Source organism: Sitodiplosis mosellana, unplaced genomic scaffold (assembly GCF_009176505.1).
Source record: "Sitodiplosis mosellana isolate CC-2019 unplaced genomic scaffold, AAFC_SMos_1.0 Smas_scaffold_6160, whole genome shotgun sequence".
Lineage (NCBI taxonomy): Eukaryota > Metazoa > Arthropoda > Insecta > Diptera > Cecidomyiidae > Sitodiplosis > Sitodiplosis mosellana.
In genome coordinates, this window is record NW_022601401.1 from 15794 (window position 1) to 32823 (window position 17030).

The 17030-nt window shown below is 36.4% G+C and overlaps 1 protein-coding gene and 1 long non-coding RNA gene across 2 annotated transcripts; both read left to right on the plus strand.

Moving 5' to 3' along the window:
• Nucleotides 1-276: 276 nt before the first annotated feature.
• LOC129574275 (programmed cell death protein 4) lies at nucleotides 277-13768 on the plus strand. Its single transcript, XM_055456057.1, has 4 exons — nucleotides 277-2768; nucleotides 6791-7287; nucleotides 7386-7525; nucleotides 13161-13768. The coding sequence occupies exons 1-4, from the start codon at nucleotides 2087-2089 to the stop codon at nucleotides 13231-13233; spliced, it is 1392 nt and encodes a 463-aa protein (XP_055312032.1). The 5' UTR covers nucleotides 277-2086; the 3' UTR covers nucleotides 13234-13768.
• On the plus strand, nucleotides 7533-10565 carry LOC129574277 (uncharacterized). The gene is made up of 2 exons (XR_008688673.1): nucleotides 7533-7938; nucleotides 8034-10565. It is a non-coding gene; the product is annotated as an uncharacterized LOC129574277 (long non-coding RNA).
• Nucleotides 13769-17030: the final 3262 nt, after the last annotated feature.

Genomic DNA, 17030 nt, shown 5'->3' on the forward strand with positions numbered 1-17030 from the left:
CAAACACCCAAACACAATATGAAAGTTTATGACCATGGTTGAACTAGAAAAAGAGGGCGAAGAAGACATTTATTCCTTTGTGGAAAATTCCATCGACTTTTTTCCCCAGCCCACCTCTAGTTTCAGTTCAAATCTAGAATATTCCATACAAAAAAAAAACGAAATTCTATCGAAAAATTTCTTCGTCGGATGTACGTGGTTTGGAAATGGAAACGGTTCGAGGTGCAAGCGTTGTTGCGGAACATTTATTCATATCAACAGTAAGATTGCGGATGTGTGTCGGCTTTTGGACGCACCACAAACCAAACGTGCAACGGCGTTTTGTGCCAGTCTGCGCAGATGGAATGTTCGAGAATTCGTTCGATCAGCGATAACAACAACAACAATATCATTATCTACATGGACTTATTAAATGTTCGAATAAAGTCACCAAAAGATATTGATTCGAATTCATTGATTTAAAAAATCTAAACCAAACATTGTGAGACTCATCGCAAATATTCAATTTTTGTATTGCAAAAATGATGACTTTGTTTGAATTGCCTACGTGAACGTCAACATGCCCCAGCTGATGCACGTGGAAACAAAAACATTTACTGTGCTCGTTTTACAACGCACAGTTTTATACCAGTTTGGAAAATATATCACCGGCTGATGTTTTTTTCAGATTTTTTGTTGTAATAATCGAGAAAAATCAACTAATGCCTTCATTACGAGCCTGAAATGAAGAATTCTACCATAAATCATCTCAAATGTATTACACAATTAGAATCGTTCGGTAGTTTTCACTGACAAAAAAAGTTATTCCTTGACAGTTTATGCTGAACAATTTTTTCGACGAGTTGCATCGGGTAAGCCATACAGTTACCGTATTCACAAGCGCAACCGCACACAAAATAAAACGTAGTTACTGCGGAGAACCAGTTTATTGCATATTTGGGTGTAGATTTCGATTGACGCTATAGCAGACGTGTAAATGGCTACGGAACCGCACAGTTTGTCAGTTAAAATATATTTTCCTCTCATTTGGACACGCATTCACGCATTGCCAAAAGCTGAGCAGATAACAGAGACAGCTATACAGTAGAAACTTAACACACACACACACAAGCGGAGGTCGTAAACGGTGCGGATCACACCACTATTTCGCATCTGGCTGATGCGTCGTCGTCTCTCTGACGAACCGAACAAAATGTATCAAAACGAACCAAAATATTATTATTCGACGGCCGACCATACGGAGTGTTGTTTGTAAATACGAAACGCGGATAACCAACTGAGTGTGTGACTTGATTAATATAGCACATTATACCAGCTGAAGTCTCACCGAGCAGTGAAAAAAACGCAAAGAGAGAATCACACTTTTTTCCTCATTATCCACACACATTTTATAGTATAGGCGGAACACAAAATACACAACGGGCGACGAAAGAAAATACGCAATAACCAAAAATTTCAACGTTTTCGCTATCGCAAAAATCCGCTCTCCATCAGAGTTTACCGAATAATTTTTTGTTGTTGGATGTTATTTTAGGCGCATCTTTAGAAACATTTTCCACGTAGCATTGGTGTTTAAGCATTTTGAAACGAGATTCAATTTTTATTCTTCACAAATAAAAAGTGAATCTCGTGAAATTGAATTAAAAAAAAAACCGTAAATTGTGTGTAAAAAAAGGAACAACTCATACAAACCATTTAAAATCATCGAATACGTAAAATAAAATAACATATACATTAAACCGGTATAATCTCACATAGTCAGTCGCAATACGCACTTGTGAAATTTTGTCGACGCACACATACTTGCGTGAAGCAAAAGCAGACGTATTCGTTTGACTTTCTTCCGTGCTGTGACTAGCCGAATAAAAAACCATTCTTTAATAAAACACGTCGCGCTTATAGTCATTTCGAAAAATATAAATAATATTTAGAAAAAATAATAAGCCTGTTAACCAAACCGATAATTAAGAACAATTTAAGCGTTTAAAAATAAATTAATAATAATAAATAGTGTGCTTGTGAGGGTTGAAATTGTGAGCTGAACGAAAGAGGGATAGAGTGAGAAGAAGTTTTTTTCTCTGTAAAAATGGAAATTGAAAACGTGCCAATCGACGAAGTCGTATTGAGTGGCAGCCCAAAGAATGAGAATGGAATTGTTGCCAATGGAACGGCAAATGGCGATAATGGAACGGCTGCCATGAAGAAACCGTCGCCACCGGCCGAAGGAAAGAAGCGTTTGAAGAAAATTGCACGCCAGAATAGTCGCGAGGGTCAGCCAAATCATCATGTGAATGGATCGTTGAATGGATTCATTGCACCGCAACGGAGATGGAAGAATTCAAGACGATCGCGCAATGGGCATGGTCGTGGCTTACCAAAAAAGAATGGCGGCGGTGGTAAAGGTGTTTGGGGTCTACCAGGCTCGGAAATTCTCGAAGAGCCATTGGAAATGGATCGCAATGATCCAAATTACGATCCAACAGAAGTGAATGATGGTAACATCGAACTCAAAGAAGTGATCGCTGAAACGACACCCGAAGAATTTTTCAAAATGATTGAACCAATCATTTTGGAGTATTTCGAGCATGGTGATACAAATGAAGTGGCTATCAGCCTTGACGAAATTATTGTGGGTTCGTTGCGACCATTAGTCACCACTTACTCAGTACAAATTGCACTGGATCACAAAGATTCACAACGCGAAATGGTCTCGGTGCTTATTTCTGATCTCTACGCACGGATTGTAACCTTACGAGATATCGCCAAGGGTAAGTGAGCTACATAATTATTTTCGATTTAATCGTTTAATTGCCATTTTTGCAGGCAAATGCACAAAATCAATAGGAGATTTTGAGTGTAGAGTAGATATAAAGCAATAGTTGTAGATGTTGTAGAAATGTCAGTTTTCCCTTTCTTCTGCGGATGGAAGTGGCGTGCGATACGTTGCGTTGATTCAATTTTGATCAATCAGTCTCTAGATGTGCCTTACATCTAACAAAACCATATCATGCATTTACTGTATTTTGCATTTTGCCTGAATTAATGTAGGCAATACTTCAATGCCAGCCATAATTGTATGTGCTAATATGTTGCACATAACGATACACTTTTTTACTGCGTCTCTTTTTGTGGCGAGAGCGCATAAACGGCAGCAGTCCGTCTGAGTGGAAAGATACTTTTTTTCGCATTCAAGAGAAGACCGAAGCGCAACGCAAAACTGAGTAAGCAGAAAAACTTCTTTCATTTTTTTTTCTGCTGAATGTGCTTCTCTTTGGGTCTTCGCTTTACTACAGAAATGTATGCATTTGCATAGGCATCAATTAATATATATGCAGTATCTCGTCCGTCTTTTGAGAGTGAGGAAGATGCCTTTATTTTGTTTCGAAGACAGTGAAACAAGTCGCGCAACTGTGGCGCAGAATATGCATACAAATTTTATTTTTGTAACACTGAAATCAGACACACAGCCTGCAAGCAATTGCATGTTGATTCGTCCATATTTATTCTGTTGTTGTTCGTGTTTGTGTCGTTCTCTCCACTTTCTTGTCGAGACAACCGCTTTTAACCATTACAATTTTTTTTTTCTGCTGTTGCTGCTGCTTTGGCTTTTGAGCATTTGGTTTCTTTTTTCATTCGGTTTCCGAACGCTTTCCTATGTTTGTCGGTAAATGCGCGTTTTGTGCCTTTATCTCACTCTCTTCATGAAGCCTCATGGAAATCGGTGTTATAGTGTTGTTGTGCATATGGCTGCGTCAGTATTTGTTCAAACAGCAGGCAATATTTTGAAGGTCAATTCATGTACGTACACAAATTTACACGTACATGAACATACACATACACACGCACAAGCACATATACACAGCTCTTCGAAGTCGAAGAGCTATTCGTGTATGTTCGTATAAAAATGGCTGTGCTTGCTCGTTATCGCCGTGCTGTTTTCTGTTGTACTCTTGTCGTTCTTCATGTTTATTGTTTTCTTATGCCATCCCGTGTGCAAATAAAGTGACTGACAGTCATTCAGTTGTATGTAGCTGCAGGCTAAGTTGATTGAATTCAAGAATGTTGTATAGAAATAATCACTTTTAGTTATTCTTTCAGCCAGCCGTCTAATTTCGGACTTTTTGGCTACTAGATGACTATAACTGAAGTTGACTACAGTCAAATATTTTGTTCGAGATAATCACTTTTAGTTACTGATAGTCAGCCAAAAAGTCCGAAATTAGACGGCTGGCTAGTCAGTCACAAATTTTTCACACGGGATTTTGGATAAATGTTGCGGAAAAAATAAGACAATAGAATTCATCAGAATGAAATCGCATTTGACGGTTCGATTCCGCGCTGAACGAAAAAGCGAGAATGTGGTTGTGTGGATTTGCTTGTTGGCATTTGGCTGTGGTTGAATTTGGCTGTTGATTTTCTCTGTTTTGTTTCGGCTTGGTCTCGCCTCGCCTCGATATACGAGTTTCATACCAACAACACAACATATGATTTGGAAGATATTTTCACGCAAATGTATGTCTCTTTCGCTGCTCACTACACACAACGGTGGAAACGGCAGCGGCAGGGGCAGCGGAAGCCGTGTCTACCGATTCCCAACTCTCTATATTCAGATAGGTATATGTTTTGCATGTTAACTTAACTGTTCGTAAAACATGGTGTGTGTTGCCCCTTTTCGATAGACATTTCTATTTAATTTCATTTTCATTTTCATTCCCGTGCTGCATATTTTTGATGGATGGCAACGTATGAATTGGTCTGCATTCTAGCATTTCTAGGGACGGGGAGTGAACGCGACAGTTTTATTTTGTTAGGCATTGTCATTCGGCTCCGAATTTATTTCAACTCTCTTGTTTCATGAATTCGAATGTTAGAAAGAGAGAAAGCGACAGTACGAATTCAGAGAAGATGTGTACGTGTAGTTGTATGTGTTTTGGATGCTTCGCGTCAAATTTTTTAGAAACTGCGTAAATTCTGGTTCGTCCTATTCCAACAAAAACATTATTATGGATCGATCAAATAATGAAATCATACCGCTGAATTGTATCGTCACAGCGTATTTGTTAACATAAATATTTGGAAATAAGTCTGGCACACTTCATCCCATACTGCCGGCTTGTCTATGTTTCGTTAATTTAAGTTTTGTCGACATTCAAATTATGGAAATTTCCATATGATATACATATTCTTGATGTTTTGCCGTCGACAAACTCAGCACTGTCGTTCAGAAATGCACTTTAAATGCACATACATAAAATAGGTGAAGTGAAATTCCAATCTATGTTCCAACACCCTCATAACATATTAGATGCAGGGAGCGCAAATTAATCACACCCAAAGAATAATCATTACCGATAGCATACACAAAAGAAAGAGAACTCTGGAAAGCGACACACAGAGAGAGAGAGAGTGCGAGGTTGGTCATCGCATGAAAACTAAGGAAATCAGCTCAATTTTGCGAGCGCAAAATATTTACGCTTTGCGATGGTAATCGAAGCAATTTCATGTATTGCTTCTATTTTTAATGTTCGCGCAGTGTGTAAACAACAGATTTCGATTGTTTTTGTGTGTTTCCTTTTTACTGCTTTTGCCGACGTTGTTTACACAGTCACTCCTCTTATTTTACGCGCTGTGTTTGGTGCGCAAAAAGAGGCGAAATAAATTATAAAAAAATCGGTGTATTTAATCGCGATTGTGTGACTATGAATTGGCTTTGAGATTTCAATTTCATTTCCATTTTATTAGTTTGGTGAGGTAATTTTCAATATTGTATTCCCACTATTCGTACGATATACTGTCTTTTTTGCACACAAACAAAACGCGAAAAATCAATTTTCAAGCAATTTTTATGTAGTGGAGAAATCGGCACGATAGAAATGAATTGATAACGATTTTTAATATGCTCATCGCAAGCATGTACTCTATATGCTCAGGTGTGTCCTGATAAGGCGTTCAATAACTCAATGGCTATAATAATAAACTGAAATCCACCAAGTGTAGATAAATAAATAGGCTTTCACAATTCCTTCGATCAAAATCAAACTCTTCTCCATTTGCCGGAATTGTGACTCAATTGTCATTCAGAGCAAAAATAAATAGAAACACTGATTCAATGATTTGAATTGGAGTACAGATGGGACTTCAATCAGAAACAATGCAATCAGATTCAATTACTTGAACACTTGTTGAAAGCAAGTACAATTAATGGCATTCAACACAATAGTCAATTTATAGAGAGAAAATGGCACTACATTTTTCTCTCTCTATCTCTCGCACTCCTCTCACTATTCATTTTCGATTGGATACACACGTATTCGTGCAAAAAATAACGACATAATACTCTTTTAATCTATACCGACTAATGAGTGTCTGTTCTTGCGGAGCAATGTTCGAACAAGGCAACGTCTCGGTATTTCGATGTGTTGGTGTTTGCTCTGCGTAGAAAAAATAAAAACGTGATTATATAATCTTAACAAGTAAATATTTCTATTTTGCCGCAATATTTGTTTCAATGTTCCGTGCACTTTTCGATGCCTTTTCATTGTAGCGGTCTTTACTTTATTTAGTACCCACATTGTTTCGTTTGATTTTAATTTTAAAGCACGAAATCCAATAATAAATGCCAAGCAACCTTACGTCCATCCAATGAATTCATTTCGTATATTACAGCCCAAAACATTATCGATTTGTGTTTCTCGTAGAAATTGGAATTAAGAAAATCTGCAACTATGCAATTAAATGCAAAATTTGGATTTTTGTGTTTTTCTGTCTTCCCCTCTCATTTTTCCCCCAGGTTACGACTTGCTTTTAACGAATTTGCCAGATTTAATATTGGATACACCAGAAGCTCCAACTTTACTTGGCAATTTCATTGCTCGATCGGTGGCCGACGATTGTTTGGCACCGAAATACGTTACCAACCCAGATAACGTCGATCAGTTGAACGAGTATGCATTGGCCGCTCTAAAGCGTGCCGACGCATTATTGTCACTGAAACAAGGTTGGGCACATTTGGATAACATTTGGGGTAAAGCTGGCCCGTTGCGACCAGTCAAAAATATTACAAAGCAAATGACACTACTTTTGAAGGAGTACATTTCATCGCGTGACTTTGACGAAGCTGCTCGTTGTTTGCGTGCACTTGAAGTGCCGCATTATCACCACGAGTTGGTGTACGAAGCGATTCTCATAGCAATGGAATCGGTTAATCAACAAACCGAGGAAGCAATGTGTACATTGCTTAAAGCTATGGATGAAGCATGTCTCATTTTGCCGGCTCAAATGGAACGAGTAAGTAAATCACCTGCATTTTCTTTTTGGAAATTGGCATTAATATATATTTTAAAATGATTTTTCATACAAAATATTGCGATTTTGTTTAATTACAGGGATTCCAACGTGTTTACGATGACATGCCTGATATTGTTTTGGACATTCCACTTGCTTATATCATGCTTGATCGCTTCATTGAACGTTGCGGTCGTGCAGGATTCTTATCGGAAAAGTCCATTAAAACAATGCCAACTAGGTACGTATACAGATATTTTATATTCATTTTTTTAAATTGTGTTTTTCATTGAGATTTGACTGGTACAACCAAACAGCTACTAAGACGTTGAAATATTTTAGCACAATGAATAGAACGCGAATTGTGGATCGTTTCATTATTGTTTGTTACTTTTGAAAATGAAAAAAAAAACTATTTTCTTCTCTCTGACATTTCATATTTTTCACCTTTTCTACTGTACTCCGCAGATATATATTTATAAATTTATCGGCTTAAAAGAAACCATGAAATGAAAACCGACATCCATTTATCGTATTTTTCGCCGTAGCATTCATACGCTCGTCCGCTCACTCACTCACACTTGTTTCATTCTCATGTAACGCCACACAATGCACAATACTCAAGTTCGATGCAATTACGGCGTACAATTCGAGGTAATTCCTCAGTGTAACGGACACAACTAACGCGCAACAAAAACTTATCGATTTATATATTTCAATGTGAACTAGTTGTTTATTTCTCATTTCAGCCGTGTGGCTCTCGCACAATATTTTAGTTAGACCATTTTTTTAGTCCCACACACATTGAAAGGCATACCGACACCGGGAGATAGAGTGAGATAGAGGTTTTTCAAATTGCATTTACACAACTCCTTGTTTCCTTGTGTTGTGTGTTCGTTAATATTTTTTAGTTTATTAAATCGTCGATAAAATGGAACGACCCAAACTGATCTTTTTTGCTCTACGAACATTTGCGATAACATTTTCCTTCCAAATGCGGCAGATGAAATATTGTCGTAATTGGAAAAGTCAAATGCGAAAAACGGTACATAAATAATGCCAGAGAGAAATAGCGACTTTGAATCGTATTATGGCTGCAGAAATGCTGGGCACAAAAAAATAGAAACTAATCTCAAGCAACTCTTGATGCATTTAAATGTGTATGTTATCTTTTCTTCTCCGATTTATATTGGTGCTTAGTAGCCACGCACATAGGTCCATTGTCTATTCATGCTACATCCAAATGCCGGATGATAATCATCCATGAACAAATTGCAAATTGCCGAGTGTACTTGGAATATCTATTTTTCTTATTTGCGATCGAAACTTAATTGCTGGGCTATAAATTTTGCGTGAAGATTTATACCGATGCTCGAAAAATACGGTGTACTGGAAAATACTCCCGAACAAATATTCGTCTATGGCTTTAGTGTAATCAACGAGTTTCGAGCCGAAAGGTGAGCACCAAACACATAGCAAAAAAGGCAGCACCAAAAATGCACGTTAGCAATGCTGTACTCCTACCATGTGCATTGCATTTGCACATGTACTCAACTTTATTTAATAGGCAATGGGTTTGCATTTGCCGATGTCATCCATCGATAGATCGTATTCACAAATGTGAATAGAATCACATTTTCTCTGTTTTAGGTTAGTTTTTACGTCGTAGCCGAGACAAAATAGAAATCAACATGAGATAGTCATCATTACTTTATTTATGGAAAAAAATATTTCCGAACTTTAGATCGTTCGATCGATAGTGAGTGAGAAACAGGCCCTGGAATTCTAGTTGTCGGCGTCTATCGTTCAACTCTTGCGAACAAATAATGAGACGGTAACTTTCCAACAACAACAATAACAAAAATGCAGGGCTGCAACGTAACACACAAGCCCCAGCACACGACCGTACACTCCATATCCATTCATTCGAAAAGTGCATCTCATTCCCAATCGAAAATGGTATTATATTGTATTGCATTGAATATACCAGCCACATACAAAACAGTTGGTAACAATAAACCTTCTTTTTTTCCAAAACGATCATTTAACCACACATTGAACGCTTCGGCATCAAGCTATTCGCGTTTCGTTTTGCGTGCCTTTTAATTGTGCGGCGCGATAAAAGTAGTAATAATCTGTCTCTGACAAGTGAAAGTAAAAATGTGCTCTCTGTGCCCACACGATCTGTAACGCATATCGGGTTTGTAACATTGTTCACAACGGGAATGGCATTATGTGAGAACAAACAAAACGATGATTTTCATTTTGCGAAACCAAGCCACAGCAGCAGCAGCAACAACAACAACAACAACAACAACGAATCATCAAGTCTTTTTTATGTAATTTGTAGCTGTGTGTCGTGTGCTACTGCAACTGCTCTCCGCTTTTAAGGTTATTTGGTCATTGAACTCACGACTCAAACGATATACATTACCTTTCTCTGTCTTCTTTTCTTTCAAACGAGCTCATTTACGGGTGCCACTTCTACTATTCGCACCCAACGCCAAACTAACGACTTAGCTGTTTGTCGTTCGCTGCTCTTTTTTCATATTCACTATATTTCTATTTTACAAAATATATCTAAGTGCGAGTCTAAACAGTGCAGCTACTTATCTCTATTAATTATTCAAGCGAGCGTGAAAGAGAGAAAGAGCGAGAGAGCGCGAATTTTATTTTTCACAATTTAAAATGTTTTTTTCTGTTATTGTCATAGATCATGTCTTTCGTTGAAAGACCTACAAACACTAAGCACAAGGTATTGATCGAGTACGTTGAACTACAAAGAAAATGTGTATGTGTGGAAAATTTGCAAATTTGCTATAGAAAACTGACCCACAACAACATTGCACATGTTATTTATAGAATGAGCTACGTTTTCTGTGGCACCCTGTGAACTGCCTACGTGCAAAATCACATCTAATCTTCTTGTTTTGTATGCTGAAACAAACACGCCAAACGATATACGTGCAAATGGTCGCAGTCGACAGTGCGATAGTGTGTATATATGCACGCAATGCATTCGACAAAATACACATAGGCATTCAAGGCTTTGAAGGCAAGCGCATATCAATTCGATATTTTCTTGCTGTTCAATTTGAAGCTAGACATTCTAATGCACAACTTGGCATATGTATCGCAATTTGAAACCTCAATCGAATCACACCAAACAATTGAATTATATTGGAGTGGCTTTAAAAATTGTTTGATTTATTTGTTGTATGTGTCTGTATGTGTATACTTTTTCCATAGTTTTTTTTGAAAAGAAAAAAAAACATGCAAAATAGTCGCTTCATTATTCATTTGTTCGATTTGTACTCGCACCTTATAGGCACATATGTCTTGCTCTAACCATACAATTTTACCCATACATTTTCGATGAAAACAACGTGAACACATAGTAAGAGAGTCACTCAGCTCATGAGCGGTCATTTACCTCAAAAATGCACATCAAATAGTAAATAAAAATGCATTTTTTGCATTCGGGTCGCAAAACGATTCACAGCTTGAGTTGTTGTTGTTGTGTGTGTGTGTGTGTGTTGTTTTCTGCCTTCTTACCATATTTGCTAATCAATTCGATTACGTATCACAGCAGAAAAAAAAAACATGTGGCGCTTTGTATTTTTAGTGCAACATCATCGCATAGTGCTGTCTCATTTTCACATGCGCGACCACACTATTGGAAATGAGACTGTGTGTATGCCCGTTCACTGAAAACATTCACGTAGTACAGTGAACGAAAATTTATTATGTAACAGTGTCAATGCACTGCTCGTTCGTTCATTCGTTTATCACTTCAACCCACTTCAACCCATTTCGTCTCTGTCTACTTCTTTTTTTTTCATCTTACACAAAATTTATTTACTTTTTTGAATGGTTTGGCATCTCATTCAAGCCAAGATTCAGGAATAGAAATACATAGAGAAAAAAATGATCAAATCATTCGATAAAATTGCTGGTTGTGTATTTTTATCGCCATTGCTGCCGTTCAAAAACAAGAACTATACGATATATTTCAAAGTGGTCGTACTAGTGGCGAGAGTGAGAAAATCTACAAATCGATTGAATCATATGATTCTGTTTATGGCGCTTGCTCATACCCAAACACATTTTTGCAGCAACCTACATTTTCGGTCAAATACTCGAATTCATTTCTGCTAGATGCAATAAAAATAGTTTGACTTTTACAATGAAATTGTGTGCTGGAAGAGTACTTGAAAACTTCAAGACTAAAAAGAAAACTACATTGAAGACACACATAAGTAAATAGCATAGTATGATGCCAAAGTGGTTTCGAGCATATATACATTGTTTACTGTTGGGTCTTTTCTCTTTTTTTCATTTTTTTTTAATTCAGTGAAATGAATGCGTGTCATGAGGTTGATGACCGCTCTACTGCCGCACAAGAGAGTAGCACTAACAAATATCGGCGACGTCAAATGAGCGCAACGAACGAATGTTCACACTCAAACGCCAATTTTTCGTGATGAAATAACAAATACATTCATTTGCACACACACACACACACACACTCACGAAAGAAACAAAAAGAAGAAGAGATAACAAATGGCTGCATTTTTTTTTCTTTCGTTATCCAATATAAACTAGATGTTTGACGTATTTTATCTTTTTTTCTCCTTACTTTTTTTGCACATCGTACACTCGTCGCCGCAAATTGAACGAAAGATGACATTATATAAAAGTAATTGGTGTAATGTGCTTTTTCATCTCGACAGTTTCATTCCCCTTTCCATCACGATTGCATTACACGCACAATTCATTGAGCGGAAACAAATTGGAAGAAATTAACAAAACAATCACACCGCCCAAAAAAATCGAACTTTCGAAATTTTGTGCGGCAACGGCGGCAGCATTAGCCATGGCATACGTTCATTGGCCTGTTTCGTTTTGGCCAAATGGTGTGTGCCTTTTTTCTCTTTCTCTCTCTCTCTCTCTCTCTCTCTCTCTCTCTCTCTCTCTCTCTCTCACCATATTTTCATTATATTGCGATGTATGTGTGCTGGAAAATTGCCGATCAAATCTAATGTGTGCAAATTGCTTTGACGGTTATTAAATGTGTGTTTGCTCGAGTTCACTGGCACTTGGTTTATGCAATTTGATTGAACATGTCAAAACATTTGAAAATGAACGAAACGCACTTTAAAAGAAACAGCGTTGTTATGTGCACAGTTGTGGGCTGTGATGTCAAATCTATGGCAACCGTAGAGCCATTTGTTTTTGCATAGCTCATTCTACAAACTAGGTTGGCTTTTGCAGATAGAGATAATATATACGGAGCATGAACTTAACGTAATGTGTAACTAGTTTTCGAGGCTCGCGCGAGTGCAATGACTTCAAATGCATGTTGCATAAGTACCATAAAGTGCGCCACGATTTTTCTCCCATTGTATGGTTGATTGTTGTGAGCAACATTGTAATGTAATGTGATGTATTTTTGTTATTCACGATATTCAGCGATGGCTATTTCGATAAAAATCAAAATTTTATTAGAATTTCATTTATGTACTGATGATGTCATGAACGAATGCACATTGCACATCAAATCAATTCGCGATTTCGAAATAAAATGCGGAAAATATTGTGTTCATATTTAACTCGTAAATGTCATAATATTTATAATGTGCTATGCGAACGGCAACTAGTTTCAATTGTTATGGTGAGAGATTTAAATGGTGAGCACAATTTATTGTTGTTGCATTCTTGATAAATTCGTGACTTTTGAAGAATCGAGATCGTTTACTCTTGGTAGCTGACGTTTGTTCCAACTTCTTTCATTTGCTGAGACTATGGCTTTGATTTTAGAATTATTTTTTATATTAAAATTATTTTTATTTATCTTTTTTTTTCTCTTTGAACAGAGGACGCAAGCGTTTCGTATCTGAGGGCGATGGCGGTCATATCAAACCCGAAATGTTGCACTATCGTGATTGAATTCATTTGAACTCGAAACCAATATACCTCAAACCACTGCAAAACTAAATGGAAGATGCGAAATGCAACAAACACAACAACATCAACAACACATTGGAAACAAACGAGTCGCAGATAAATTGCAATCGATTAGTTTATTTCCAAGACATAGAAAAAGAATTTTAAAGAAAAATATTCAGTTTAATCTTTTTTGATTTTCCACATTTTTGATGGAAAATCCCCGTGGACAAACAATATAAAATATACATTCAAAACAATACTTCATTTATAACTAGAGCTAATCATCTCTCAGTTTCTGAACTAAAAATGAAAAAAAAAGTAATATTGGCATATTGAGCAAAAAAAAAAAAAACAATGATAGTAAAACGTTAACGTGAAAACAAGGAAATTTTATTCGAAGAATTTTATCTTCTCTTTTCTACAAATTTCTATTAGATTACTTTTTTTGAAAGATGAAAAAAGAACTTTATGTAATCAAGTTATTGATTGATAAAAATCTATATAAGAACACAAATAAAACCAAAATCAAGAAAAACCACATGCAAATCAAGGAGAATAGAAGCAACAGATTGGCTTGAATTTTTGAAGAAAAAAAATAGATTGCATGATCGGAGGGCATATTCGAAAGCAGTTCACATGCAAATGCGTGAGCTCGTAATTTCATTTCAAATTAAGCTTTTTTCATTTAGTATTATTTGAATGAAACATGAATAATAACAACAACAACAAAAAAATATGTAGAATTTAATGCGACACACAAGATGATTGCATGTGAATAAGAAAAAAAAAATTCAAAATTGAACTCAGTCTAGAATTGGATTTTTTGAGGAAGATATGAATTTTGTGTTGTTTTTATGACCATGCATGTCAATGGAAATGCAGCGAAAAACAAATCCAATTTTGTAATATGATTTTAATTGGTTCGTTTAGTTGTATTTCAATTTTCAATCGATCATTATCTTGGATTATTTCATTTAATTCACTATAAAACAATGCACTTTCTAGTTATTTCCTCGTTATAATATCTATAACTTTTTCTTCCTCCCAGTTTGTCTCATAGATTCTTTTTTCCGACACTTCATTCATACTTACAATGATATCATTTATGATCTATTTTGGAAAAAAGAATTGATGGTATTAATGAAACAAGAAAAAACATTTTATCATGTTAAATAATGATGCAAATTAATAAACAACAAAAAAAATTACATAATGAACAATTGTCCGGTGTTTCACTTTCAACTCTTGTATTTACAGCTGGGAGTTTTGCATGTTCATGCAATGTGGTAATGGGTCTAGGCTATAGATTCCGTGGGAATACATTCAAGATCAAGCTATCGCGCAACGGATCAAGAATCCAACACCAATTCCAATCAAATTTAAAGATTGAACCCAGCCAAATATTCTTACATGTAATCAGAAACACAATAGTTGAAAAGAAAAAAAAACCTCTTTTTCATATCACCGCGTGTTATTATTATTTATTTCACCAATCACAATTCATTTTACAATTTATACAAGCAAAATTTCGATCGGATGACCTGGCCATCAGTTCTAAGAGCTTCGGAATGACACACTACGGCAACCGATTTCAAAAAGAAATAAATGCAATGTTAGTAATAATAAATAATAAAAAGAATTACATTGGTAATCCCAAACTTTTCCGTACCGTTGGCCTGCGTTGTCCATAGGTACTTTTGGTTATTTTTTGTGAATTTTCTTGAAATAATAATAATTTTTTTTACCGTTTTTGTCCAACATCATTACACAGCATTACAAAAAATTATCAAAATTCCATGTAAACAATAATTTCTGCCGTGAAAATAAATTTCAGCACGTAAAGAAAAGTGTTTTGATTGAAATGTTTCAACAATAACAAAAAAATGAGAAAGACCGTTATTTTACGTTTAGAAGAAATTTCGAAACTTTTGTATGGGAGGTACCCGTAAATCGACTCCGATTAGCTTCAAACTTTCTGAGTTTTCATTTTTTGGAGAAAAAATAAGATTCTGAAAATTTGAAATCAATCAGAATCGATTAACGGGTACCTCCCATCAGCACCGTAGCCAGGCCGGCGCAATGGGTGCATTGCACCCTCCAAAAATTTCAAAGGTGCAACAAAATCGGGTGCAAAATCGGGTTTCAAAGGTGCAACAGAAGAAAAATTTCGATTTTGCACCCTCCAATTTTTTTTTCTGGCTACGGCGCTGCCTCCCATACAAAATTGTCCAAAAATCGGTAATTTTAGTCAAAATTTCAAAAAATTTGTATGGGAGGTACCCGTAAATCGATTCCGGTTGATTTCAAATTTTCAGAATCTTATTTTTCTCCCAAAAAATGAAATCCCAGAAAGTTTGAAGCCAATCGGAGTCGATTTACAGGTACCTCCCATACAAAAGTGTCAATTTTTTGAGGTTTTTCTTAGGGCAAGTACCCCAGGATCAAATCGAAAATGGCTCATCTTCCAACTTGAACTAAGTTTTTCGGATACAAAACTTTTGGCATTTCCAGATTTTGATTATCTCAATTATTTTTTGAGCTATCGAGTTAACAAACACCAACGACGACGACGACGACGACGACAACGACGACGACAACGACAACGACAACGACAACGACAACGACAACGACAACGGCACACGAACGGAAAAGTGTCCAAAAAGTGGTTTTCTACGCGTTTCATGAGTTTTTATGATGATCTAAACCAATTTTGTGAAAAAAGTTTTCGGGACCAATTCCTATACTTTTCCTTGACACGGTGTGTACGGAAAAGTAAAACAATTTCCGCCAAACCAAACATTCTATAGAAGGTGGATTTGTTTGGTATCATGAGATATGATTTCGATGCAATTAATATTATCGTTAGCAATGAAACTATGCCTACGATTTCGATTAACCATTTTAGAAATTGGTGATAAAAATGAAATAAACAGCACAATCAGGGAGTGTAACTCCGAGGAGGAGGAATGGTGAGGAGGTGAATGAGGAGGAGGAGTGCGCTGAGGAGGTTCCTCCTCCTCACATGAGGAGGAAATAAAAATTACCAAAATTGAGGCATATAAATTTATTTTAAACACTTTTATTGATTTGGAACGGATGCCAACGATAAAAAACTACGATCAACATCAATAGAAGTGTTTAAAATAAATTTATATGCCTCAATTTTGGTAATTTTTATTTCCTCCTCATGTGAGGAGGAGGAACCTCCTCAGCGCTCTCCTCCTCCTCATTCACCTCCTCACCATTCCTCCTCCTCGGAGTTACACTCCCTGAGCAGAATCTACTTCTTCGAATGCAATAGTTTGAACCAATTAAAAATTGTTTAATGAAGAATAGAGCGTAGACAAACGTTAAGATGACACTCAGGCAATAATGCGCCAACAATGACATTGAATTAGATCCGTCATCATCGAAATCGTCCATATTTTCCAATGGTGGCAGGATGATCCAAAGAAGAGCGATTGTCATCAAAGTCGCGATGTGTAGTAATATCTAAACAAAATGTAAAATGAAATTGATTGAAAATATTCGATTAATTGATTGAAAAATTGTCAATGGCAATTTATTGGAAATATAAAGATGAAATCATTGAAATTGGATGGACTTACACGGTAATTTGGCCGGCACATTTTTGTTGGAAATCGGTTTGACGTTAAAAAATATTGCGATATGTTTAAACTGAGAAGATGTTTTGCTCTGAAGTTGCAGCGAATAACAACTGTCATTTAAGTTGCTGTTATACACAAACACGTGTTTTAAGATTGCTGAGCATCTCAGCATTTCGTAAGGCACGGATA